The sequence below is a fragment of the Delphinus delphis genome, chromosome 3 (genome assembly GCF_949987515.2).
Source record: "Delphinus delphis chromosome 3, mDelDel1.2, whole genome shotgun sequence".
In the NCBI taxonomy this organism is placed as follows: Eukaryota; Metazoa; Chordata; class Mammalia; order Artiodactyla; family Delphinidae; genus Delphinus; species Delphinus delphis.
In genome coordinates, this window is record NC_082685.1 from 113,341,319 (window position 1) to 113,368,808 (window position 27,490).

General features: G+C 42.8%; 1 protein-coding gene across 1 annotated transcript in view; it reads right to left on the reverse strand.

The window, feature by feature from the left end:
- Positions 1–27,490, reverse strand: part of SV2C (synaptic vesicle glycoprotein 2C) — a 179,802-nt gene that overhangs the window by 103,112 nt on the left and 49,200 nt on the right. Inside the window, exon 2 of the mRNA XM_060007006.1 lies at positions 9,252–9,432. Coding sequence (XP_059862989.1) covers positions 9,252–9,432 — 181 coding nt within the window. The remainder of the gene's footprint in view (positions 1–9,251; positions 9,433–27,490) is intronic.

Below are 27,490 nucleotides of genomic sequence, written 5' to 3' on the forward strand. Positions count from 1 at the left end.
CAGGATGAAGGAGAAGGCCAAGCATTACGGTCTCCACAAACCTCCTTGAAAATCTGGGAAGCCTGACTGTCCTAGGCCTGCAAGTTTCACAGCCACACCTGGCGTCACTCCAGCCCCGATGACAATTCAGGGGCGGACTCTGTTTGTCCCTGTACCTTGTGATACTGATGTGTGCTGGCTACTGAGGCGAAGAGGGGGAGGGGGTTAGGTTTCTGCAGTGAAAGAAGGAGGTTGTAGACATAAAGGCTAATTGTACCTAAAATGGCTCGAAATATGACGTTCAGGGGAGAAATGATAGAATGATGACTTCTTGTCCTGAGGAGGAATTCTACCGAGTAATTCTGTTCTGCTTTAGTTCTTCAGCTGAGCATGTAATGAAGAGGAACTTCATTCTGACTTATTTCACCATGTGACTGTCAACCAGTCTTGTACCTCAGTCTTCCCCTTCCACTGGGAAATGGGGTATTATATGAGAACACAATTAAGGAGGAAGTTGAATAACCATTGTAAAGTCATGTGTTCCATACAGATAATAAGAGCTGACTCTGATGGCTTTATTACGATTTTATTGTTACGGGTTTATAGAAAGACTAGTGAATGGTGTAGTCTATGCCGGGAATCATAATGACAAATAAGTCGCATGAAAAATATCCTTTTAATCCTTACTCAGAATCAACAAAAAAGGAAGGAAGACACTGAACTGCCAGGCAAGTTGGACAGCAATTCAGAACCAATTCATTATGTTTGCTTTTTTGCTTTTTTTTGGCGGCGCCATGCAGCATGCAGGATCTTAGGTCCGCGACCAGGGATCAAACCCGTGCCCCCTGCAGTGGAAGCGTGGAGGCTTAACCACTGGACCACCAGGGAAGTCCCCATTATGTTTTCAATTGGACCCAGAAGTAAAAACAGCCTCAAAGATGAACTTTTCAGTGACTTCCTTTTCATGGAAGTAAATAGACTATCACAGAGGAGGTTGTACAGAGGCTTAGATGAAAGAACACAGATCTAACATCTCTGAATGGGCTGGGTCAGCACACAAAATGAGACTGCTGTATTGATAAGAAGGCATATGTTTACTATAAGTAATCAAGAGAGAAGCAGGAGGGACTTCCCTGGTGGTGTACTGGTTAAGAATCCACCTGCCAATGCAGGGGACACAGGTTCGATCCCTGGCCAAGGAAGATCCCACATGCTCTGGAGCAACTAAGCCCGTGTGCCACAACTACTGAGCCTGCACTCTAGAGCCTGTGAGCCACAACTACTGAAGCCCGCGCGTTCTAAGGCCTGTGCTCCACAACAGAGAAGCCACCGCAATGAGAAGCCCGCGCACCGCAATGAAGACTAGCCCCCGCTTGCGGCAACTAGAGAAAGATTGCCTGCAGCAACGAAGACCCAACACAGCCAAAAAAGAAAAAAAAGAAGATAGAAACAGGAGAACATCTCCTGGTAATGGAACCAATCATCAAATAAGGAATGGGAATCCCCTATGCCCAGTCATAAAGGATGGGTGCTAAAGGATGGGCGGTTAGGGTAGCTTTATTCCTCCCATCTCCAAAGCCACAGTTTAAACCTGACTATTTTAAGAATATTGAGATGTAAACATGTAAAAGTTGTGTTTCTAAAAAAACATAACTTCAACTCCCCTAGCCCTTGTTTGCAATCAGGGTGGTGACCTAAGCTTCCCAAATGTATACAGGTCTGCATATCCAACAGACCTGGTGCCACTGGGAGAGAAGGTGTATTCAGAGATCAGTATCCTAATGCTGTCTTGAAAAAAAATTAACCTCCCTACTGAGAGAGCTGGAAGCATGCATTCCCATAGCACCTAAATGGGGTCATGAATAAAGATGGTGATAATCATTATAATGATCTGTGAGAAATGATATCAAAAAAACATGCAGACTTTTCCAGCCACTTACGGTATATATCTAGTCATTCATTCCTCCTCTCACCCTCCCACCCACCTGCCATTTACCCATCCATCCATCATCCCCCTATGGAGCCCCTCACCCAGCCAAATTCTGGGCCAAGCACATCACCTGTTGCTGGAGGTACAGGCATGAAGAACACACATTCCCACCCTCAAGGAGCTCACAGAGTCAATTCTAAAAAGTGCACGAGGCTAATTTTCACAATTATAAATTATGAGTCTGGGAGATCTTTTCCTCTGTTACTTCTTTCTCTCTTAAAATCAACAGTTCTTTTGCCAAAGGGTATAATGGGAAATAAAGTGTGTCCAAAAGGTCAACAGTTGTTGGAAATTCTCATAAAAGGCATTGCCCAAGACAGTGCCTTTCAATAGAAATACCATGTGAGGCACGTATAAAATTTTTAATTTTCTAGAAAAGAAATTAAAGCAAAAAATCAGGTATAGTTCCTTTTAATATATATTCACTTAACCCAATGTATCCAACTATTATCATTTTAACATGTAATCAATATAAAAATTATTAATGAGATATTTTACATTCTTTATATATTTTTAAAAAAAATTTTATTGGGGTATAGTTGCTTTACAATATTGTGTTAGTTTCTACTGTACAGCAAAGTGAATCAGCAGTACGTATACATATATCCCCTCTGCTTTGGATTTCCTTCCCATTTAGGTCACCACAGAGCATTGAGTAGAGTTCCCTGTGCTATACAGTAGGTTCTCATTAGTTATCTATTTTATACATAGTATCAATAGTGTATATATGTCAATCCCAATCTCCCAGTTCATTCTTTTGTATGTATTAAGTCTCTGAAATCCAGTGCTATGTATTTTGTACTTACAGCACATCTAAATTTGGTCACATTTCAAGTGCTCGGTGGCTACGTATGGCCTGTTTGCCAACACAGGCCTACTGTGACCCACTGTTTACAATTTGGGTTTGCTATTATTTTTGGATTAAAGATAATTTAGTTTGTTGCCTCATCTTCCATATTGAAAAAGGTCTTTCCATTCCGATTCTTTGGGTCAGAAACCTTCTTGAACTGATCTGCTCAAAATGTTTATTCAGTGTCTATCAAGTATCAGACATTGTGTTTTAGGAAATCATAGTCATTTCTCATTGAATCTGAGACAGCACAGCCTGGTGGTTATGAGCGTGGAGCTAGACTGCCTGGGTATGATATGACTATACCACTTACTGTGTGACCTTGGACAGTTACCTAACCTCTCTGTGCCTCAACTTCCTCATCTATAAAATGGATGGAATAAATAGTATCTTCCTCATAGGGTCACCATGAGGTTTAAATGAGTCAATATTTACAAAGTGTGTAACACAGCATCTCATAGGGCAAGTACTATACAGGTGTTTGATAAAACACATTTTAAAAGTTGAAAAATTTTAAATGGGTCTGCATTTTTCCCATACGATGAGGAAGTAAAACCTTACAGTTTAGAATTAGACTAAAACTCAGAAGACCTGGGGGTTTACTGAACATGTGAAAGTCATTCTAATTTTAAAAAGGCAGCATATTTTTGCATACCTAATTATTAAAAAAATGTTGTGGAAATAAATGAGCTTCTACATATAAAACACTTTGAAGAATTCCAGTTAGTGGTGATCATCTCTACAAAGTCAAGGTATTCTGGTTATTATAATTTTATAATAATGGATGGATATTGGTTAATGGATAGATATTGCAAGCAGCTATGAACTATGCGTTTATGAGGCTCCATTTGCAGACGGAGAAATGACTGTTCATTCTCCTACCATACACAGACACTGACATTTCATTTTAATTTCTGTTGCTGGTGTATTTTTCTCCTGACCTTTATGCTTAGCAGTGCCAGGCCTTCAGTGAGACGCTCCTAACTCTGACATTGCCTGGCATCTGAAGCATTATCATTCCCATAACTAACAGTGACTGGAAGCAAATAATTTAATTCTGGGCAAATGAAAATGAATCAATGGTGTCAACTCCATTTCCCATCTTTCTAATTTTCTGTAACAAAAGAGGAGAGGGAAATGTCTGCTCCCTGGTGTGAGATTCACTTAGGAAAGTGAGAGACAGATAAATAATTGGTGATGCCCTACTCCTCGTTCCCACAAAACACTGCTGTCCCCGGCAGGAAAATCATTCTTTGTGCTGAAAAAATATTTAAAGTCACACAGAATATGGCAGCTGGACATATTTATGTTTCTAAGAAAATACACTCATGACTTAGTGTGGTGAATTAAGACGAAAGCACATCTATCACAAACCCAGGTAGACCTCAGGCTGAAACAAGAGCTCCTTCCAGGCTCCTTTATATGCAGAACAGGAGTAGAACACAGTGCTGCTAATGATGTCTCAGCAACAAAATAACATAGAGCAAGGGGAAGCCTGTGGCATTTGCAGAAAATCAACACAAAGGTGTTTTAACTTTGGATTCAGAATGCACAGTTTACTTGTTTACAGAGTGGCTAGTTCAAAGGACTTCATCGCAACTGAAGTCCTGGCTGTGTCATCCCTGGTTCCATCACTGAACCTTAATCTATAAAAGGAAGGGTTTGGACTGGGACCCAGAAATTCTCTTCCTCCTCTGAAATGCCCAGTGTGTGGAACTGGTGGACAGGCGCTATACCAACGTGGAGATTCTGTCAGTTGCTTTGTCTATTCCAAGTATGCATTCTGGAACTGGGAAGTAACCATCCTGGGGTCCCTACTGGACCCACTGTGCGATGGACCTGAGCTCAAACTCCATTGATAACCTGACCTCCGTAAGTCCCTACCCTGACTAGTGGACCACAGTGACATTTTGAGTTTCCTGGAATTAATGTCAGTTCAGAGCCAGTGCCTAGTAAGCCCTGAAAAGTCTGAGGATTTCCTTTTTCCTCATGCAGTTACCCTGGTAAAAGGCTATAGGTCCTTTTGGGGAAGGCTGGGAGAAAGATGAGCAGTATAAACTTTCAGCAATGTACCAGGGTCTGTCCACCAGGAGACCCCATCTCCCCTTCATTCAAGGGGTTCTGGGTCTGTAAATGGGCTCAAGTCTGGGAATTGCCTGAGGGGCCATGCCTTTCTGTTTTCATGATGCAAATTAAACTTTTGGTCACTTGATCTAGAACTCTTCCCCTTATATAGATCAAGTAAGACTTTAGTAAATTTCCTATCCATTTCATTTCTAGGAACACTGTGGCTGAAGGTCTGTGCCGGTCAGACTATTCCACTGCTGTCCTGACTGGTGTCCGTTACAGTAACCTCACCCACCTTGCCTTGAGCAATTAAGCAGTAAAGAGCAGACAGACCTATCTTGTCAATCTCTGCCCTCTTGGAATTCATATGCTGGTGGAGGAAAGAAATAAACACACAAGCAAATATTTGGGGGCATCAATCAGTGCTACCAAGAAGACATACCAAGGGACTGTGGTGAGAGTCACTGGGAGGGGTGGTCTCAGGATGGCCTGTCTGAGGTCCTGAGTGCTGAGGGCTCAGGGAGAAGATCCTATGAAGCAGAAAGGATGGCAAGATTGACACTCCTGGGAAACGTGTGGAGCGGTGCAGGGTCTGAGCACCGGAGGCTCACGACAGAAAAATTCCCGACATTCTAAAACCTTATTTCCTTGGTCATCTAGTTTTCCTCAATTCAAAACCAGATCAGATGTGGATGGAGGGAGCTGCCTAGTAAACAGAAATAACAAGATCTCTTATTTATTAATTTATTTTTGTGGGAAAGTTGGACTTTTTCCATATAGCTTTTTTTTTTAACATCTTTATTGGAGTCTAATTGCTTTACAATGGTGTGTTAGTTTCTGCTGTATAACAAAGTGAATCAGCTATACGCCTACATATATCCCCATATCCCCTCCCTCTTGTGTCTCCCTCCCACTCTCCCTATCCCACCCCTCTAGGTGGTCACAAAGCACGGAGCTGATCTCCCTGTGCTATGCGACGGCTTCCCACTAGCTATCTATTTTACATTTGCTAGTGTATGTATGTCAAGATCCCTTATTTAAGGTCTCCAGGATCAAAGTCTTAATTCTTTGGCTTGAGTTTTAATTACGAATGTTTAAATAAAAAGGGACTGTGTCAAACTTCAGCTGCTTATGTACTCAGTGCATAAGTAATGGGTGTAAAAAGGGTTTAAACAGTACATGCCTTTAAAAACAAGAAGAACTTTCAAGTGGAAAATGGTTTTTCATTCACAATTTTGCCATTGTTTTCTCCTTCTTCTGTGAGTCTCCCACGCCCCTTGCTGCTGCCTCTCTTAGGGCACTGATGAGTTCTTAGCAGGTGGAGAATGGGAGGGCTCTCTGTGTCTTCCCTCTACAACCAGATGGGAAGCATCTGGGGGCCAGGTCTCATCTATATCCGTGAAAGGTCCCCGGTGGTTCCAGGGGTAGAGCAGGTGTGAAACTGTTTTTCTGAGTTGAATTGGAATGGGATTGGAGAAAATAGAGACTCAGCTGAGACTTCCCTGAGATTCACAGACAGGGTGTCCAGATGAACCCTAGCTGTTGAGAAAACCCCTCTGTCATCGGGGTAGCACTCCACATGTTACAAGTAGGTAACAGGACCCAGAAATTCAGCCAAGCAAGAGAGATCACTTTCTTCATTTCCCGTAACAACTGCATTTCTCAGGCCTCCTCAGCTGCCGGATCCCACAAGGTTCTGGGTGTTCTGGTGAGTAAGCTCACATCGCTCCCCTCAGTCCCACCCCCAGCCTAGGGCATCTCCATCTATTCTGGAAAGCAGGGATGCTCCATTTTAGTCGCCTGTTTCCTCCCAAGTCTTTGCCCATGATTAGTCTTTTCTGTTTCCTTCTTGGGCGAGACTTGAAATTGCAAAATCAGAAAGAGGCCTCTTTTCCCCTCTCCCTCTGCTGTCACTCTGAGGCAAGGGGCACAGGACAGCTTAGCTGAATGAATGGGAGGAAGAACAAAGAAAGAGCAGGAATGCCAAACGGGGTGGGGGTGGGGGGATGTTTCTAGACATTATCCCGAATTTCCTTCCCTACCCTGTACTTTAACACATTATCTCACTTGATCCTCATACTCCAAGGTAGGATGTGAAGTACGATTATCTCTCTTTTCCAAAAGATGAAGCAGGTTGGAGAGCCGGAGGGACTTTCCCAAGGTCTCACAGTAAAGGGCAGGGATAGGGTGGACTTGGGTTTCTGGACTCCCAATCCTGTGCCAGCTTTGCAAAGGCACACAGTGCATAAGCCTCTGGTAGCACAATTTACAGAGCCTAGCTGAGTCAGCAATATACAGTCTGCGCTTTGCCAGGTAAATCATCTTATTTAGGGGTCTGCAGCCCTGAGCTGCTGGCTGAAGAATGATTTGTCTGCAACAGAGAAGAGGATGATGTCATGAATATGCTCAAGCAGTCTCTGTCTCTGTACTGCCCTTGAACTGGCTTCTGGACAGTCCCTTAGTTTGGAGTATTTTGCAGCCACCAGAATGTTCCTTTTCTCTGCAGTCAACTGGGCTGACCATGTCATCATCCAGATTGGCAATTAAAATTGCCATAATAATTTGACCACAGCTGGGGACTTTTGAGTCTGTGGATATCATCGGCATTTCCTGGATAAGATTGTGAATGGAAAGGACTGGAAAGTTCAGAACTTAGGCTATTAGTCTTCTCCTGACAGGCTAGTGGTAGTATGTAAGTAAAAGAAAGCGAAAGGAAGCTTTTCTGGTAGCAAGAATGTCTTATGCTGTGGACCCTGAGAAGGGTTGAAAACAAATAGCCCCAAATAACACCTGTTCTTCCTCAGGTATCTCAATTCAATCAGCATTAGATGTGGGGCAGCTCCCTGAATCCATGATCTAAATACCTCCCCAAGGATGACGTATGTAGCCAGTCTCACACAGAGCCCTGCGCGCCAAAGGTCCCCTCTGTTAAGGAAAAGCCCTCTTTCCCCATCAATACAAAGCAAATTATTGATTCTGATCATTTTTCTCCAAGGAAAAAATATTATCACTCTTTCCCAAACTTTCCAACTCTCTTGGTTTACTGGAGTGTCCTCACTCTAAGGAAATCGCCTGAAATTTGTGCAACTTAGTCACGTATTTGCAAAGTGCGCACTGTGTGTAGAATGTAGCACAGGAGAGGCTATAAGAAGACAAAAAAAGAACATCAGAAAAATCTGTGGATAATCCTCCAATCTCAATATGTGCACAAATCTTGTAGCAGAAAATGATATAAAAAAGTAACAATGTTTTGAATGAATTAAAAAAGTGACCCATTGGTCTGCACGGGGAAATCTCTGTACTCTTGAAATAACCCACTTATACAGTCTTTCCCTTTGATGCCTTATATTCCTACTCATCTTAGCTCTGATTTAAAGTACTACTATATGTAATTAGGAGAGATGGGTTGCAGTTTTCTGATCTTCTCTTTGGGCAGAACTGTGGTTTGCTGTGTGGGTACCGCCATCATCAACCACCATAACTGATCTGCTTCTCAAATTCATAACCCAGCACTGCCTCCTGCCCTTTCTTCATGCACTTTTATTTCACTTTATATTATTCCTATAGATTCATCTTATGCTAGACCCCTCAGAAAGAAAGTCTCTAATGAAAACAAAGTACTCAGGCGTGAATCAGAAATTTTATATTTTCACTATTATTTTCTTATCAAAGCAGAGTTTCTTGGATCTCCTAATTGAGCTACTGCGTTTTCCTAAGCTGTGGATTCACTTAGTTTAGTAATAAGTGCTTCGAGTTCTTTAACAAAAATAACTACATAATTAACTATACTATGCCATTGCACTTGGCAATAACACATCTCCTGTTAATTCAACAAAAGTCAGGAATTTACAAAAAGAACCTATTGCATCTCAAGAAGCAGGCTTCCTACCTAGTTAAATATGCTGTTAACATAGATCAATAAAACAACATTTACTTGAGACACGCTCATGCTGGATTTAAGAGCATACTTGAATGGTTTGAAACTTTAATTTGTTCATAACATATAGGACCAGAGCTATTTCTTGCTTAAATTAAATTTTCAGAAGAAAAAAACATACATTTATGAATGCTCACTGCCATAGAAACAGCATTCCTTTGAAAACAATACCCATTTCCTAGACATAAAACACTAAAAGAATCAGCCACGGGAACAAAGATGTGTGTTCCCTTCTCTTCTGGATTTAAAGGTTGATAATTATGTTTCTAAGAACCAGCATTATGGGCTCCTAAGGCTGACACAAAGATGGGAAAGGAGATGCATTAAGGGATAATTTCTTGGTAATGAGGACCTCTAGAAAGCATGCACATTATGTTTTTATGTAGAATAAACACATTACTATAAAATATGAAGAAGAAAATCCTTACCCGAATCCAGAAAGTAAGCGACAGAAGAGAAAGAAGCCATAACCTTGGACAAATGAAGAAAGGAAGGCAAAGAATCCGTTGATAGACATGCAAATCAGAAGAGACTGCTTCCTTCCCACTTTGTCTGCCAGTCCTCCCCAGAAGAATGCCCCCACCATCATCCCGAGGTACACTATGCTGCCTGCAACACACAGAAAACAAAGAAACACATCAGAGACTGGGAGTAAGCGACACATGTAACAGCAAGTGAACACGGGACAAGATACATTCCAGAATTTTACGTGGGAAAAAAATTCCTTTAATAACAGATCCTTCAGGACACACGGATCAACTTTCAAGTTGGAAAGCAAGCTCTGTGGGCTACCTTTGGCTGCCACGGCCAGCGGCAAGGGCAAAAGATGAAACAGTCACATTCTCACCAGCCTTGTGAGGATGGGTACCCAGTGGGCAAGCGTAAGGAGGAGTCTCCACACAGAACAGCCCTGTAGTTTGACTCACGGCTGTGTCACCTTCGGTCCGAATGCCCAGCTTAGCCCCGCAACAAGGCCAAGATTGGAGACTGAGTCAAGGGCTCCCGGGTCAAAGTGGATCCCCCTCAGTGTCCCTCTTGGCATCACTGAGTATACAGGTGAATTTTCTAATTCACTTGCTTCTTCTAAAAAACCAAGCCCTCATAAGCTCTGTCCAGAATCTTCTGCAGGATGAAATAATATTAGGTATGGCAAATGTTACTTCCGGGAGGTTTCTAAAAGGGTGTGCAATGTCTAGGGGAAATGGTATAATTAATAAATGAAAGTTTGGCTTTAAAAAAGCTGCCGTAGAGCTTCCCTGGTGGCGCAGTGGTTGAGAGTCCGCCTGCCGATGCAGGAGACACGGGTTCGTGCCCCGGTCCGGGAAGATCCCACATGCCGCGGAGCGGCTGGGCCCGTGAGCCATGGCCGCTGAGCCTGCGCGTCCGGAGCCTGTGCTCCGCAGCGGGAGAGGCCGCAACAGTGAGAGGCCCGCATACCGCAAAAAAATAAAATTAAATAAAATTTGAAAGCTGCCATATTTTATCCATTTCTACTTTTTCCTTTGCTTCACCAAAGCACCATTTGACTAGTCCCTTCTCAAAGGCATGTTCAAGATACTCAGCAGCATCTGAGTCACAAGCTAAAAAACAGTGCCTTAATGATTGTTTTCGATTAGTTAGGAAAATATTCTACTTAAACATTCACCAGAAATCGTTTGCTTAACAGAGTTAATGAATTAATATGAGACCCAGAAGGAGAACATTTGGCAAAGTCTGCAGATGCTGCTTTGCAGATAGCCCAGTATAGACAGCTACAGTGAATGGCGAATGTTGGAGCAATTATACAATACGACGAAACAGAAGCTGTTTTTTATTTAGACTGGGGTAGGGTACTGCAAAGAGGTGGGTGGTCATCCTTTGCCTGGCTGGGGGTGGCATATTTTTCTCTGTACTATGGGGCTGACGACCATACACAGACCATCCTTCTCAATAAAGAGATTACTCACATCATGAGGCCCAATGCATGTCCGGAAGACAATTTAAAGAATGTATCAGCACAAGGCAAAGGAATCCCCAAAGCAGACAGATTCACCCAGGGAAATGCATATGCAGTATAGCTCTTATTTATAGCCTAAGAGGCTTGAGTTTGCCACTCACGCCTGTCAGAAGAATAATCAGTAGCTAAGCTGCTTTATGATAATGTCTGTCTTTAAAAATGCCTACAAATCAGAAAGTGAGCTCCATCCCTCAGGAGTGGCCCGTGGCTTCTGTCGTCAAAAGACTTGGGAATCTTTCTTGTAGCTCCAGCCCCAGGAACAAAAAATGGTCCCTAGCACTTGCGGAACCCTTGCCAGTTCTAAACGTTTGCATGAATTAACATCACGACCACCCTTTGAGGTTAATACTCCGGGAGCACGGTTCGTCGGTAGGGAAGCTGAGGTATACGGCAGTTAATGATTTGACCACAGAAAAGTGAGTGGCAACTACATCCCAGTCCGACAGCAGCTCTTTGTACAATGTGCTTTTCGCTCCTTTAGCCATCCTGGCTGTCCTCCTGTGAAAACATCCCAGTTTGTCCAGGCTCCTATGTGGCAGTAACATCTAAAATTAAAAGCAGTGCCTCAAATGTCTCTGAGGTGCCTTCTCCCTGGGCACCACCCTCATAGAATTAAGAGTTAAGTCTGGGGTGGCAGAAAATGATAGACGGGAACTAGGGGGAAATGCTGCTTTGTCCTCCCTGAGCACGTGGCAAGGGATGCGTTATTCATTCTCAGATATTCCAGATGGACACATTCCCGACTCTCGGTCGGGGAGGTAAGAGAGTTGATGCTGCAAACAGCTGGGTGGTGCCAGAGCAAAAATGAACATCCAATCGCTTGCTAGAAAGAAGAGGCTCCTGCGCTATGTTCCAAAGGAGGTACCGTAACTCCCCTGCTCTTCTGGTGCAGGAGGGATGATGCTCCTGCTGGGCAGGTCTCCGTATCCTGTCATCGCCTTCTTCCGGGCAGTCACCCGCAGCCGTGTCATTGCTAAGCCAGGTCAGAGCTTTACGAAGTGATGATTCCAGCACTTTAAGGGCTCATAACTGGATGCCACCTTTCCCTCACCCAGCAGTAGCATGAGGACACAGCCCCACCCCGGGAGCTTCTTAAACCTCAGAGGTAGTAAAGGCTGAGAGAGCTGAGCTTGCCCTTGACTCCTGTGTTGGAGATGGCTTAGTGGCTTGACAAGGGGCAGAAAACCCTCATTTATTATTAGCACCTTGTACTTAAGCCACTTGAAAATAAAATTTAAAGATAATACTTATGAAGAGTTTTAATATATAAAAGAGTAAAATAAAAATGGCCCATCATTCAATTCCCCCATAGGTGTGATAGGGGTGTGTGTGTGTGTGTGTGTGTGTGTGTGTGTGTGTGTATATATATATATATATATCTCCCAAATATGCCTACATAGCCAATAATTCAAGCCACGTAGAAATGTATAAAATGAAAATAAAAGTCTTCTCCCCGACCTTGATCCTCTTCTCAAACGGAACTATTGTCAAAATTTTTTCTAATTCTTCCAGAAAGCTTATACGTATATAAAAATGGATACCCTACAGGAATTGCCTGTTAAATATAGTTTCTCTTTTCCTATGCAGTGTTTATCTTTTCCCTTCTTGTGTTTAGGATTTCTAAACTAAGCAAACCAGAAATAAATCTCCGTCACAATTTTAATTACTTCTTCAAAATACATTTCATATGTTTCAGAAAAGCATTCACCATCAGCGAATAGGGGAAAACCAAACAGTTATTTCTCCCATCGTTATTATTTCCATGCCTAAAATAAATACACCCAATCTCCCTAAAAAGAAAGTCTATTAAATTCAATTTTGAAGAATTTATTGAGCACCCGCTATGCATGACTTTTCCTGAAGTGCTAGAAATACAGGGATTTATAAGTCATGATCCCTGACCTTAGGGAAGAGAAAAGTTAGCAAACCTTCGTCTGATGCCTACTCTAAGCCAGGAGAGAAGCGAAACAGTTTCAAACCCATTATTTCACACAACACGTCCCACAGCCCCACTGCACAGGGCCAATACAGAGCGGGGCAGAACCTTCCATGGTCTCCTGGGGACACACGATCAGGACAGAACACTGCACTCAGGAACCTGGGCTCCAAGTCCCTGAACTCCCTTTCTGCTCCATCAAGACGGCTTAAGGAGCTCATAATTCAGGGAGGGAGACACAGGCCCATAAGAGAATGAGCCCAGCTGTGAAGCGTGTGCTCCAACAGAGGTGTAACTAGGAGCAGAGGGCTGGGAGTTGGCTACTAATTCTGACGGTGGCCTCTGAAGAGGCTTTGCTGAGATGGGAACATCTGAGAGAATTCTGAAGGATAAGAAACATGTCAAGGTAGTATTAAATTCCTCCACAACTGACAGGTTTAGGAAAAAAACAGTATCAAGCTGTATCTCACTTCAACTCTGGCTAAAAATACCTTTCAGATCCAAATATATTAACCTTTTGTGCCTACATGGGATTACTATTGGTAATTCGACTCTTCCATTGGGCATGCTATGGACAGAACTGAGCCTACCCAATAGTTTATTTGAGACAAACAGCTGAATTAGAAAATTCATTTCTTCATCAGGTAATCTGATTAAAACCAAACCTTTGAATGTTGGCAAAGTCATGATGTGAATAAAAGTGGAAACACTCTGGATCCCTGCCTCGTTTGTTTTCATGTTTCCATTTTGTCTTCACGATGTTGTGATAGGGAGTCCTTGAAAACTGAGAGCAGGGATAAGCTCTTACCATGGACCAGCCTTCTCTGTTCTCTATTCCTCATGATGCTGCTGATGGTCAGAATTTAAAAGGATTTTAGTCCGAAGTTCCTTATTTTACAGGTGGGAAAATTGAGGTTGAGAGAAGCCAGTACTTGAAATCAGGTCTTCTAGATCCTCATTCCGCAGAGTATGACCCCTGAACCAGCAGCACTTGCATCCTGGGGAGATCTTGCTAGAAATGCAGACTCTAAGGCTCCACTCCACCTACAGACTCAGAATCTGCATTTGAACAAGGTTCCCACGGGATCTGTGTGCACTTTAGAATTTGAAAGCACTTTTTAGGCTGGCGTGCTCTAACCAGCTCCCCCCCTTTTTTTTTTTACTTAAAGTTTGTATTTGTCTAATACGTATTTGAGGGGGAGAGATGCAGGCTACAGAATATTTAATTCCAAAGACACAAAACAAGCAAGATCTCCCTACATGAGTTGGAGATCTCCTAAGGGCAAGCAGAAACTCTGTGCTTCTCCTAGGACCTGCTTCCCTTACACCAGCTAGAGGCAGACCTCCAGAGCAGACAGAGGCCAGGCTGTGATTCTCAGATTCTTTCATGAATCTAATGAAGACTTTAATTCAGCTGGGCTGTCAGGAAGTTGAGCTTGGCCTGAGAAATAAATGTGACCTGAAACTCACTCTCCTCCTACCACAGCTGGGGCTCGGGACACCCTTGGTCCAGGTTTCTCAGAAGACAGAAAGAGGCCTCGAGCATCACTTCCCCATTAAGGGATTTTCTAACATGGGAGCTGATTCCATTTTATTTAATCGTACCCTTATTTCCCCTGACAAATATCACATTTCCATTTCTGTCTCCTTGCTAAGCTGCTTTTGATTCTTTCTGACAATCCCTAAGGGGGCACACATCTTTTCCCCGTAGAATTTTAAACCACATTTAAACTAAACAGAACAACTTTAAGAAATAGAATAGAGTGTTTTTTCTCATAATAATTTTAGCCAATAGTTTTTAAAAAAATTGTTTTAAGCACTTCAGTTATCCGTGGCTAATGCATTATCCTATAATTCATCCCATTTATTTACAGATTGATTTTCAATAAAAAAAAATTCCGTGATAGTGTTCTGAATTCAATGATAAATAATTCCCATGCGGCAATGCTCACACTCACCTTTTATAAGGGGATTTTCTTAGGTTAAAATAAAATTTTAAGTCAAAAATAAATCTTTAAGAATAACAATGACACTTCTGGAGATGGCTGTTGAAAAGAATAATATAATATCATCTATCATGTTCACAGGATTGAGAAAAAATTCTTTATTTCCTAAATCATGCTCATTATTTTTTAGATATTACACAAGAGGCAGGTGCATTTATTGTCCCAAAGATAGGGTTTTCTACCATCAGCTTGTGTTATACCCATAGTAGAAATCTACTTAGCCAATTCTTACTTAACCAACTCAATGGATTAACCAACCCTCCCACAAACACACTGAGAATTAGTTACCATCTTCCCTCTGCTTCCAATAAGCGCTTTAGGCTTACTGGGCTTATATCCAACCTGCTTATGTGAGTTCTGCTCTTATTAGTTATGTATCCAATTAAACATCAGTAAATAATGAGATATGAGCGTGAAACGAATGGGAGCTACTCCTGTGAAAACTAACTTAAGAAAGACTTGGGTGGGACTTCCCTCGTGGTGCAGTGGTTAAGAATCTGCCTTCCAATGCAGGGGACATGGGTTTGAACCCTGGTCCGGGAAGATCCCACATGCCATGGAGCAGCTAAGCCCATGCACCACAACTACTGAGCCTGCAATCTAGAGCCCATGAGCCGCAACTACTGAGCCCATGTGCCACAACTACTGAAGGCCGCGTTCCTAGAGCCCGTGCTCTGCAACAAGAGAAGCCACCACAATGAGAAGCCTGTGCACCGCAATAAAGATTAGCCCCCGCTCGCCCCAACTAGAGAAAGCCCACACTCAGCAACGAAGACCCAACACAGCCAAAAATAAATAAATAAATAAAAATAAATTCATAGAAAAAAAAAGAAAAAGACGGGGAAGATGAGTTACAAAAGTAAATACTTAATACACTTATTAAATAAATGTCTTAAACATCTGTATATTAAATAAATAGTAGATAACATTTATTAAATTATATTAAATAAATTACATTAAATAAAATTTATTAAATAAATGTGAGTAACCCAACTCTAAAAGACCGAGAAAAATCATAAAGATCAAAGATTCTGTGCTTAGATGGTGGCATATTAAAGAAATTAAAACTGAAAATCAAAGCCACATGGTGGCTATGGAGATGCGGGAAAGACAATGGGGTACTTCAGTTTTGAAGCTCCCTATTCAAAGGGCATCTTCGCTCCTGCACTAGAAGAGGGTCGAATGAATACAAGCCCATATGTTAAAACACAGTGCTTAAGTCCCTACACTTATGTTGCATGGTTTCCTGCTTTTACCAACTTTTCCATTTATTGACCAATCACCAGTCTGGATTTAATTACATAATGGGGTGTCTACCTTGCCTCTGAGCACCCCTGAAGACATGCTTTGTGCTTAAAGAAATCAGGTTTGCATAGCCACTGGAAGAGTCAACAATTACCCACCAAGTGGTTTATCTTATCACTAAAGGCAACACTAAAACAGCATCTCCTTAAGATCAGTTGCAGCGCTCACAATCTTCCTTTCCCGCATTTCCTCAGAGATTCCTTTTTTTCCCCACTGTGTACTGGAAAAACCCCTGGAATGAGGGCCAAGATATCCAGGACTAGTTCTAGTCTCCCTAGAACTAGGTGGAAGCTGTCAGGCTAGTCTTTCAGCTTCCTCTGTGTCAAATGGTAGGTAATGGTTAGCCCCATAAAACTGAACCAGCCTCTCTCTTCTGTCTGTCTGGGGGAGGAGGGGGACCTATCTTCCTTGCTGGCCTCTTATGGATCCTCCCCACCCACCCACTGATGTGGCAAAAGCTTTCACAGCTGTTGCCCTATGGTCGCTGCTCCTGGACCCCCAAAATGGTGAGCTATGAGTGTGGCCATCCCTCGGCCAGACCCCACTGCAGCTTGTAAGAGGCTGATTCCAGGGACCACTGTGCCTCCCCACCTGCCCTTGCACCCACTCAGTTCAAGGAAGGCTGCAGCATCTTCCTCTTTATCTACAACTTGCTATTTCTCTTTCTTACTGTTTTCAAATTATGTACTTGAATTAGAAATGATAACATAAAATCTCAAGTTCAGTATTTATTCTATCGGATTCTTCCATTGTATGTGCTGAGAGGTGGACCCATTATTAAAGCAATAGGGGTTGAGACGGAGGAAGCAGAAAAACTTTTTTGTTGTTGTTTTTAACCAAATGCAATATCCTTCATCTTCATTCCACTACTGTTTACCACTCTGAACTTTGCATCAAGCAGCAAATAGTTAAGAGCCCAGGCTCTTGAAACACACGGACTAGATATGAATTTTTGCCTTACCATTTACTAGTTGTTTCATCCTGGGTAAGTTGCTTTATTTCTTTATGCCTCAATTTTCTCCTCTGTGTAATGGGGTTCATAGGAATACCCCCTCACAGGGTCTTTGAGCGATTAAATGGGTTAAAGCACTAAGCACTGTGTGAAACACAGTTGTTCAATAAAGAAACAACAACTAATATAACTATTGGTGTGAGGGAAAGAGAGAAAAGGGGAGAACAAAATGGTGACGGAAAACAGGCAACAGGAAAAAGGGGAGGGGCTCTGGAGTGGTGTAGAAGTAAAATGACAGATTTTGGCCTCCCTCAGCTCAAGTTCTGAATAGAAGCCACCTGAAACAGCTCTGGAAGTGTGATCTAATTTTCTAAATCTCAAAGACTTATTCTTTTGCAACTTGAAACTATTTAAGTAAATAATCAATACGCTTCTCCTAAAACCAACCCCTGAGTTTTTCCAATTACTACTATTTTTACTAGCCACAGGTAAGGGCCATTGCATGTTCAAATGCATCTGTGGACTTTCGGAAAATCAAATAAAAGTAAAGAAAGTACTAATATCAAAGGCACATGGACAAATGAAAGAAACCAAAACTCTAATTTGCAATAGAGAACATTTGCAACAAAGGTCAGCTCACCTTTGCCAGAAGGAACTATAAATAGCAAGCACAGTCTACAGCACATCTCTGACTTTACACTTGGAAAGTCTGACATTTAAGTCTGTCGGTCCAGGCAGAGACTGATGTAGCTGCTTGTGTAGGCAGGTGATGCCCTATCGAGGATAATTACCTAATTACCACTTGTTGCTTAAGTCCACCTGGGCACCAAACAGCCTATGAAGGCCCAAGGACACATCCACTGAATTCATGAGCCAAAGGCAGAAGGACGGTCTTGAAAAGAAAACCCAATCTATCTTCTAAAATCTTTCCTCAAATGGCCAGTATACAGCGTGCCCGCTGGATAGGGAAAGGGATATTTAAATATTTTTGCATAAAAAATATTTTTGCATGTATGGCTCTGCAGTCCCCTAAAAGGGCAATTATAGCCCCCTTCGTCTGAAAAGCAATAAAGAAACAAGTCTTGGGAATTAAGAGCATTACAGCGAGTCACTTTGTGGTGCGCCACGGATATCACACATCAGTTCCACGCCAGTGGGATCCCCGTCTCCGCCGACTTCCCCCACTCCCAGGCCTGTGCTAAGGGAGAGAGGTGGTAATTAACTGAGCCCTTTCTTCAATAGCGCATCACTGAGCCGACCAATGAAGCAGGTGATCATTCATTCCACAGCTCTTAGTTGAGCTCCTGCGGAAAGCCAGGCGTCTGGTATGGTATGCGGAAAGGGGAGGGAGGAGAGGTCCGCAAACAGGGAAGGGACAAGGCCCTCCCTCTCGGCAGCTCACAGCCACGTGTGGTGGTTTCAGACCATGGCTGCACATGAGACTATCTGGGAGCTTTAGGGAAAAGAACACTGATGCCCGGGCCACACCCAGAGATTCTGGTTCTGGAGTAGGGCTTAGGGCAACAGTACTTTTAAAAAAAAACTCCCCAAACTATTCTAATATGAAGCCCTGGGCTCTGAACCTTTGGTTTCCTGGGAGATTAAAAACATGCAAAAAATTAATTACCATTAAATGAAACACATGCTCTAATTAAGGTGAGTACATTATGCTTAAGGGGGAAAAGGAAGGAGCGACTTAATTAATTCCAGGGAATCTGGAAAGCTCCCCATAGAAGGTAATGGTGGATCATGCTGAGTTTTGAACAATGAAAAAGAATTCTCCAAGTAAGAGGGGAAAATTCCAGGGGAGGGAAGACGATTCAGTTCAAAGTTCTGAAGGTGTGTCAAAGTACAGCACACTAAGGGGCCTCTAGGTGGTTCAGGATGGATGGACTGCAGAATTCATGTGCAGAGGAGAGTGTGGCGAGAGATGAGGCCGGAAGACATGTTGAAGTCCACCTAAAGAGTTGGCCTTTATCCTTTGGGAAACTCAAAAACATACTGGACATCAACCACACCTGAAAAGACCATTTCAGCAGCCCTGTGGAGGATAAACTGCAGCGGGAAAAGAGAGAGGAGAGGGGAGGGGAGGGGAGCGAAGGCCCAAACCAGGGTGAGGCCATCAAGTGCTGAGGTGCCCTGAGCCAGAATTTAAGGAAGCACTCACTCTCAAGCGCTAACTCTGCATTTGCACAACCCTGAGAATGAGTGCTTCCTTAACTTTGTGCTCTAGGCACCTCACTCTCCTCACCCTGGTCCCCGCCCTGGAAAGAAACCAGCTGTTGAAATATCACTGAGAAGCAGCCCAGGGAAGGAATGAAGGCAGCCTGATCTAAGGCTGGGGCGTGGCAGACTTGGAGAAGAGGGGCAAGGCTCGGAGTACTGTTAGTAGTCAGGGCCCACACTTCTTGTAAACTAAGGGGTGAGGCAAGGAAGAGTGGGAACCGACACTGGGGAGTCGGGCTTGGGACAGGTCACAATAAAATTAATACAGAGAAGGCGTCCAAGAGGGGGGCAGCCGTGACAGGGCCAATGTCTTAAACATGTGAGGAAGAAGTTCACATCGGTAACCCTCACAATATCATGTGTAACAGGGCAGAATAGGGCAGGAGATGCAAACCCATGAAGCGATGATCAATACAGCTGATGATCAGGAAATAGTTCATGAAGGAAGCAGGGCTTGAGGTGAGCCTCAAAAAAACCACAAGAAGAATATGAATAAGGAGATGGGCAGAACGGCATGTTTGCTTACACTCAGACACGTACAACAGCGCCGGGGAAGGTCTGGAGTGGGAAATAACACGAGTAGGTTGGAAGGCGAGCAGGGTAAGCAGCCTAGTTAAAGTGGCTGGGTGGGCTTCCCTGGTGGCGCAGTGTTTGAGAGTCCGCCTGCCGATGCAGGGGACACGGGCTCGTGCCCCGGTCTGGGAAGATCCCACATGCCGCGGAGCGGCTGGGCCCGTGAGCCATGGCCGCTGAGCCTGCGCGTCCGGAGCCTGTGCTCTGCAACGGGAGAGGCCACAACAGTGAGAGGCCCGCGCACCACAAAAAAAATAAAATTAAATAAAAATAAATAAATAAAAAATAAAGTGGCTGGGTTGGACGTGTGGAGAAGTACAATTAAGCTGGATAGAGAAAATCCTTAAATAACAAGCCAAAACAATTTTTTTTGAATTTTATTTTTTATACAGCAGGTTCTTATTAGTTATCTATTTTATACATATTAGTGTATATATGTCAATTCCAATTTTAATGAATAACATAGACAAGGGGAGCCACCAATGGGTTGGTTCCCAAGTTGGGTATTCATGCCACTTGCTTCATTTCAACTACGTAACTCTGATGTTACAGCACCAAAGCAGCCAGAGATAACATGCAAGTAAATGGGCAGGGCCGTGTTCCGATAAAACTATCGGCAAAAACAGGCAGAGGGCCAGATTCAGCCTGTGGGCTATAGTGGGCAGACCCCTGCTTTGAGCAAAAGTTTGCCGGGAGCCGTGCCAGGAACCTAGAAAAGCCTTGGGCTTGTCTTGGAAGAGGTCACCAGTGGTCTCTGAAGGGGCAATCTCAGCACAGCACTAATGATGAAAGCAGGGGACAGGAGACTAAAGCAGGGAAGCAGTGAGGACACAGAGGCAGCAGGAGAAGCTAGGACAAGTGCCGATCACAGAAGCAAAGGGGTACAACGTTGCTGGACTGGGAGAAAAACTAGAACAAACACACCAGCACGGGAGAGCAGTGAAAAGTGACAGAAGAAAAACATCAAGCACGCTAATATGGACACCATTGCCCTGAAACCAGAGCCACAAACATAGCAGAGAACAGCAGAGGGCTTCTGTTACCAAGAGTGGGCTACTTAGGAAGAAGAGTACTTATCATGTGTCTTATTTCCAGAAAATCCATGAAAACCAGGCTTGTGAAAAATTTATTAATCCCAAGTTTAAGCATAACTGCAAGCAATAAAAGGATTTTTTTCAGAGATGTCTCTTGTATATCAGCACAGTGAACAAATAAAGCATAAAAATCCAAAAGGAACTGGTATTTTAGACGAACAGAACAAGAAAATAATTTTTCAACGATGTCCATGTTACATCTTTTGATATTTTAAGCAACAGAAAGGCCTGCAAGAGAAAAACTCCTGTAGCTTATCTCAGGCCATTTCTAGACTCTGGGGACGTGACTGTGCACGGCAGGAAAATAGGTCTGAAAATGGACTCAAAGTTCACACTGCGCTTCGTCAATATTGATGAAAATGATCACACAAGTCCTCCAAGACTCTCTCTTGGAAAATTATGTGTACATTTTCTTTGTTGCTGTTGGTTTAAGTTTAGGTAGCAGATACCAAAATAAAAACCAGACTAGATCATAATCGACTCCAATAAAGATCTAAAGAGAAAATTCAGTAGTCGATTTCTGATGCTCCAGCATGACCTTTTGTTTCCTCAAATAGGCAAGTACCTAAGCTGTCAGTCCAGGAAGATGAGTGAATACATATCGGGATTGGCCTTGGACTAATGGATATTGGTCCTCGTCCATTACTGCTGGCGAAGCAGAGGTGAATTCAGGGCAGCACTTTTTGACACTTGAGATTTATTTTGTCATTAGGGATGAAACATCACACAAAGGTTCCTCAACCCAAACTGTCAGAAGTACACTTGGGTGTTTCAGGGAAGGTCACCCAGATAGTCAGGTGTTGATCCATAGTACTGAAGCTGTTAGTTAGTGGCTGATTATTCTTGTTATGATTACAAATGATTTGGGTTTAGCATGAGCAGTTAGCCATCTGCTTCTCAGATTAGGAAGGAAAAAATGTGATCACTTGAGAGTAAGAAAAAAGTAGGAATTTTAGTCAATTATTATATTATGTCTCAAAACCAAGAAAAAAACCCCAAAGAATGTTGAATTCATTTTATTTTCTCCTCTAAGACAAGGCATGTTAAAAATCGACCTACCCCCCAATCCCTCAATATCCCCTAAACGCGTCATAGTCATTCTTATCTTTGAACCCTTATCCACTTAACTTTACCTGAAGTATCTTTCTCTTGCCTTTCATCCAAATCCTGTACCTTGAACTTTTCCTCCACATGCTTTGTGAGAACGCCCCAAACTACTTTAGTTTTCATGAGTAACTTCTACATATTCTCACCCACATTCTGAATTCTTTTGTCAGTATTTCATGTGCATCAGTCTTACCTCTAGAACTAATTTGCAACTTGATCTCTGATAGGTAACAGATCTTACAGCATCTTATTCTGAAACTCCATGAGACTATATTGTTCTACACACATTTTAAATAATCAGTAAAACCTAGCTAATTTCATTTGAATTTAACATAGGCAGTTTAACTCAAACCCTAGTACCTCTCAGATACAGCTGTGCAATTGATGGAACTAATGTAAATCTGAAATTCTAACCATAAGACCTTGAATGTCCTCAGAAAATGTGATGAATGGCACACTTGAGAATTTTGTCTAGAAGAGTGATTCCCAGATGCACATCTAGAGAACAGAGTTCATGAGAAAGTTTCCACCAGCCTATAGTGAAATGAGAAAAATAAGGAAAATAGTATGCTTTTTTCATAAAGATAAATTTATTCAACTTGAAGGTCATTTAGTAAGCATATGTCCTTCCTGTTATTTTGATGTGAACATGCCTTTTGTTTTATGAAGTGATAGTGAGTATAATGAGTAGTGTGTGTTGTTGCAATTATTATTATTTTTTTAAATGACCTTCCCTAGCAAAATAAAAAGTTGGTTTCCCTATGTCAATCCACCTAATTTTTTTAAACTGGACTTTAAAATCTAAAAGACTGGGAGCCACTAGTATAAAACTCCAAATGGTGAGAACAATATTTTGGACATACTGCACTCTGAAAAACAGCTAACAGAAGAAAATTAATTCACTAAGCCGTGGCTCACAAAATGAATTTCTAACATGGAACAGAATAGAGCCGTCTCCTTTGTGCATGTGGTTATACAAGGTGGCTGCAAATTCCTCAACATTCCTCCCATCAGGAGGTGAAGTCTACGTTGCCTCTCCTTGATTCTGGGTAACCACTTGACCAAGAGAGTATGACAGAAGTGATGCTGTGTGACTTCCAATATTGGGTCATAAAAGTTCGTGTAGACCTTGCTCGTTAGAACACTTGCTCTTGGATCCTTGAGCAACCATCTAAGTCTGACTCCCCTGAGAATGCCATGCTAGAGAGGTCACAAGTAGGTACGATCCTCCACAGTCCCAGCTGAGCCCTGCCAAGACGGCAGCCATCCTGGACCCTTGAGAACCGTCCATCTGCCAGCCGAGCCCGGTCCAAATTCCTAGCCCACAAAAATGTAAGGCATAATAAAATGGGTTTTGTTTAAAGCCACTAAGTTTTGGGGTAGTTTGTTACACAACAACATATATCTGTAATAGCATATTCCCTAAAACACTTCTAAAAACATTTCATTCACTGAGATACTCAGATTATAAGGAATACGGTATTAAGAATCATAACTATTTCTCCACGTTCAGTTTGAGGAAGATCAGAATGGTCTGTTAGTAATGCTTTTCGTACTGCAAATCATTTCAAGGGAATAACATAGTGAGCACATCCATTAAGGCATTCTCCTTTCCTCCCTTAATTCCAGCCCTAAAAACAGTGGGTGGGGGGCAGGGGCAGAAACAAGCTAGAAAGTTCTCCCTCTGCCTTCCAGTCAAATCTTTTTCTAGAAAATTCCAGGAAGGATTTTGGGGGGGTTTTGTTTCATTTTGTTTTGATGAGTGGGTTTTAAAAGTAGGGGAAGGAATTAAATAAATGGGGAGCAGAAATGAAGAAGAGGGTGTTTCATGGGTGGTGGTGGTCGTGGGTGATTTGGTTCTAAGATGGGAGACTTGATCATGACTACAAGGAAGGGAAACAGGTAGAGAGCACTTTCTCCCCAAGGAAAGCATATTCATTAGCTCCTAGAGGGAAGAGCACGAGGACATAAATTCCATGTCCTCTGGAGTATGCCCAACGCACTGTGGCTGATTAATGAAGCTCAGAGGCAGGATGGAAGAGAACCACAGCTCTCCTTGGGAAACTGGGTAGCAAATTCACTACCCAGGTTTTCTCTGCACGACCGCCCTCCCCCAAATTGAGACCCTCCAGGTCCCTCCCATTTTCCTATCTTGAGACCCTGCAATGCGTGAAATCAGTGATCACATATCTCACAGCACAAATGAGACTAAATGTATTAAACTTTGACTCACTGCGGGTGGGTGCAGGGGAAGAGGGCACCGTGCACACAGGGTTGTCACAAATAACAAGCTGCTTCTTGGGGCCAGGCTAGAGCCTCACAGCTGTGTGTGCAGACAAGCAGAGCCGTGTTGCATGTTGGGATCTGAGGGCTTTGCGCTACATTCATGCTCATTCAGAACTTAGGACAATGCCGTCACCTGCCCAACTGCGATCCGCCCCGTCCCAATGGAGACACGCTGACAAAGGTGCAGGGGTGCTGTCGGACAAACCTAACAGGATTTGACTATTGCCTTTATTACTGATTCTAACTCTGTCTCTCTCAGTGGCCCACACACTGAGTTTCCCAAAGAGAACGACTCATTAAACCTCTGGGTTGTATGGTTAGTTTTCATTTTAAAAGTTCCAATTTCAGCTCTTTGAAATAATTCGTTATGTATATTTTAGATCTTATGTCTTAATTGTTTAGCAATACAAAATACAATTATAGATCATTTTTCTACAGTTTGGCACACTCAGGATTAATGTTAAGGGTATCCCATCAGCAAATCAAGTCCCACTGTAATAGGGAAGAACAAATCTGACTCCATATTAGATCTGTTTCTTTTACTTTAACCTTTGTATTCTATTGCTTTTGCTTCGAGGTAAGAATGTTTCCTTTAGCCTGAAACATACTGGATAGCCCATTCTCAAGGGGCTGACCTTTAAGGGTATAACACTTTTCCATTCATATAGAGACAAAAAGTTGCAGAACAGAGTATAACATTCATCTTGCTGGAGGTTTACAGGAACGTGGTGACCTGAGCTATGTGGACAGCTGCAAGAACAAAGGAGTCCAGGGTTTCCCTGGTGGCGCAGTGGTTGAGAGTCCGCCTGCCGATGCAGGGGACATGGGTCCGTGCCCCGGTCCGGGAAGATCCCACATGCCGCGGAGCGGCTAGGCCCGTGAGCCATGGCCGCTGAGCCTGCGCGTCCGGAGCCTGTCCTCCGCAACGGGAGAGGCCACAACAGTGAGAGGCCCGCGTACCGCAAAAAAAAAAAAAGGATTCCAACACCAAGAAGTCTGCAGCAACCAACCACACACCCCCCCCCCCTTTTTAGTATAAAAGAAGCCTGAATTCTGACTTGAGTAAGATAGTTCTCTAGGACATTAGTCCACCATCTTCGCAGACACTGGGCTTTCTGAATAAAGTCGTTATTCGTTGCCCCAGCACCTCATCTCCTGATTTATTGGTCTGTTGTGTGGCGAGCAGAATGAGTTTGGACTCGGTCACACCACAAGCAAAGTTTTCTAGAATGTGGGGGGAAAATTTTTAACACTATTTAACCCTTCTGTGTTAGATCCAATATTTTTCTCTGCACTTCAACAATTATGACTGTCACTAGTGTCTAAACATTCACAATTATATTCAGTGTCAATTTTTCATATGTGTATATATATATATATGCATACATACATACATATACATATATATTCCCTCCTACTTTACAGGATAAATTCTCTTTTTACTTGAATTATACCTAATCCCTGGGGCATGTGAGTAAAATCTAGTCATGGTCAGATTTCCTTTTGCTTTATAACAAAGGGCAATAGGAGATTACAATTTATGTTTTAGGTACCTAACTGTCCTTGGCAAACTCTAGCCTCTAGGGGGAGCCAAAGACTCCCCCTCATTTCACCCAGCAGGGAAGAGCTCTGATTCTGTGAAGGACAAAATAGAAACTTTGGAGACTTAAAAACGAGGCCATGTAGTCGGGATGGAAAATGATCTCTTCATTTGGATCATCTCTCTTCCCTGTAATGTTTTATCTTGTATCATCTCCTGCCCCCACGTCTCCTTTCCCTACTCTCTCTCTCCTTCCAGCTTTTCTCAAGAACTGTGAGATTTTTACCTTGCTTGGAAGCTAATAAATTAGCCTAGTGGTTTCATGGATGCAAGTAGAAGACACAAGTGTCCTGGCTCTGACACAAAGGACTCTCATACTCCCAGCAACAGCAATCACCAGGGTATGAGCATGTGTGCTGACCAGGAAAGAATGGAGAAGGTAGCTACAGCCTGCCTCTGGCCTTGGTGTGATGCTAAACAAAGAGCAGCCCAGCTCATCAGGGAAGGAGACCACGTCCACATTTGGTGACTTATTTTTCGCTAGTAATCAAGAGTGTACAGCACTCTTGTGCTGTACAGGTCTACAGCAGGGGTGAACAAACTATGTTTTTGTATAGCAAAGTATGGTGAGCTAAGAACGCTTTTGTTTTTACATTGCAAAAGGGTTATAATAAAGAAGAATATGTAACAGAAACCATAGGTGGCCCCAAGAGCCTAGCGTATTTACTATCTGGTCCTTCATAGAAAAAGTTTGCCGACCCCTGGCCTATAGCATCCTCTGTACTTGGGGACCTATAGGGGTGGAGGATGGGGGTGGCAGTATGGCAAACAGAGGATCCAGGGTCTCTCTCTCTTCTGTTTCTTAGTCCATCAGAGCTACAAAAGGCAGGCCTGATGGAACAAGTGCATTATGAGATTACCTTGCTCTTTCATTATTACCTCCCATCCCCAACATAAACACCAGAGGCAGGCAGAGTTCATAAGACGGGGTTGAGATAATGACTCACTGTCATATCAACATTTTTGTGGAGAAGGGTTTTTTGACCAGCGTGCTGCTAGTCCAGCTGATTTCTTTCTTCCTTCCTTTCTTTCTTTCTTTCTTTCTTTTTTTATTAATTTTTATTGGAGTATAGTTGCTTTACAATGTTGTGTTAGTTTCTGCTGTACAGCAAAGTGAATCAGTTACATGTATACATATATCTTTTTAGATTTCCTTCCCATTTAGGTCACCACAGAGCACTGAGTAGAGTTCCCTGTGCTATACAGTAGGTTCTCATTAGTTATATGTTTCATACATAGTAGTGTATATATGTCAATCCCAATCTCCCAGTTCATCTCACCCTCCATTCCTCCCTTGGTATCTGTAAGTTTGTTCTCTCATTTGTCACTCTGCTTCTGCTTTGCAAATAAGTTCATCTGTACCATTTTCTAGATTCCACATATAAGTGAAATTATACAATACTTGTTCTTCTCTTTCTGACTTACTTCACTCCGTACGACAGTCTCCAGGTCCATCCATGTCTCTGCAAATGGCACTATTTCTTCCCTTTTTATGGCTGAGTAATATCCCATTATATACATGCACCACATCTTCTTTATCCATTCCTCTGTCGATGGACATTTAGGTTGCTTTCATGTCCTGGCTA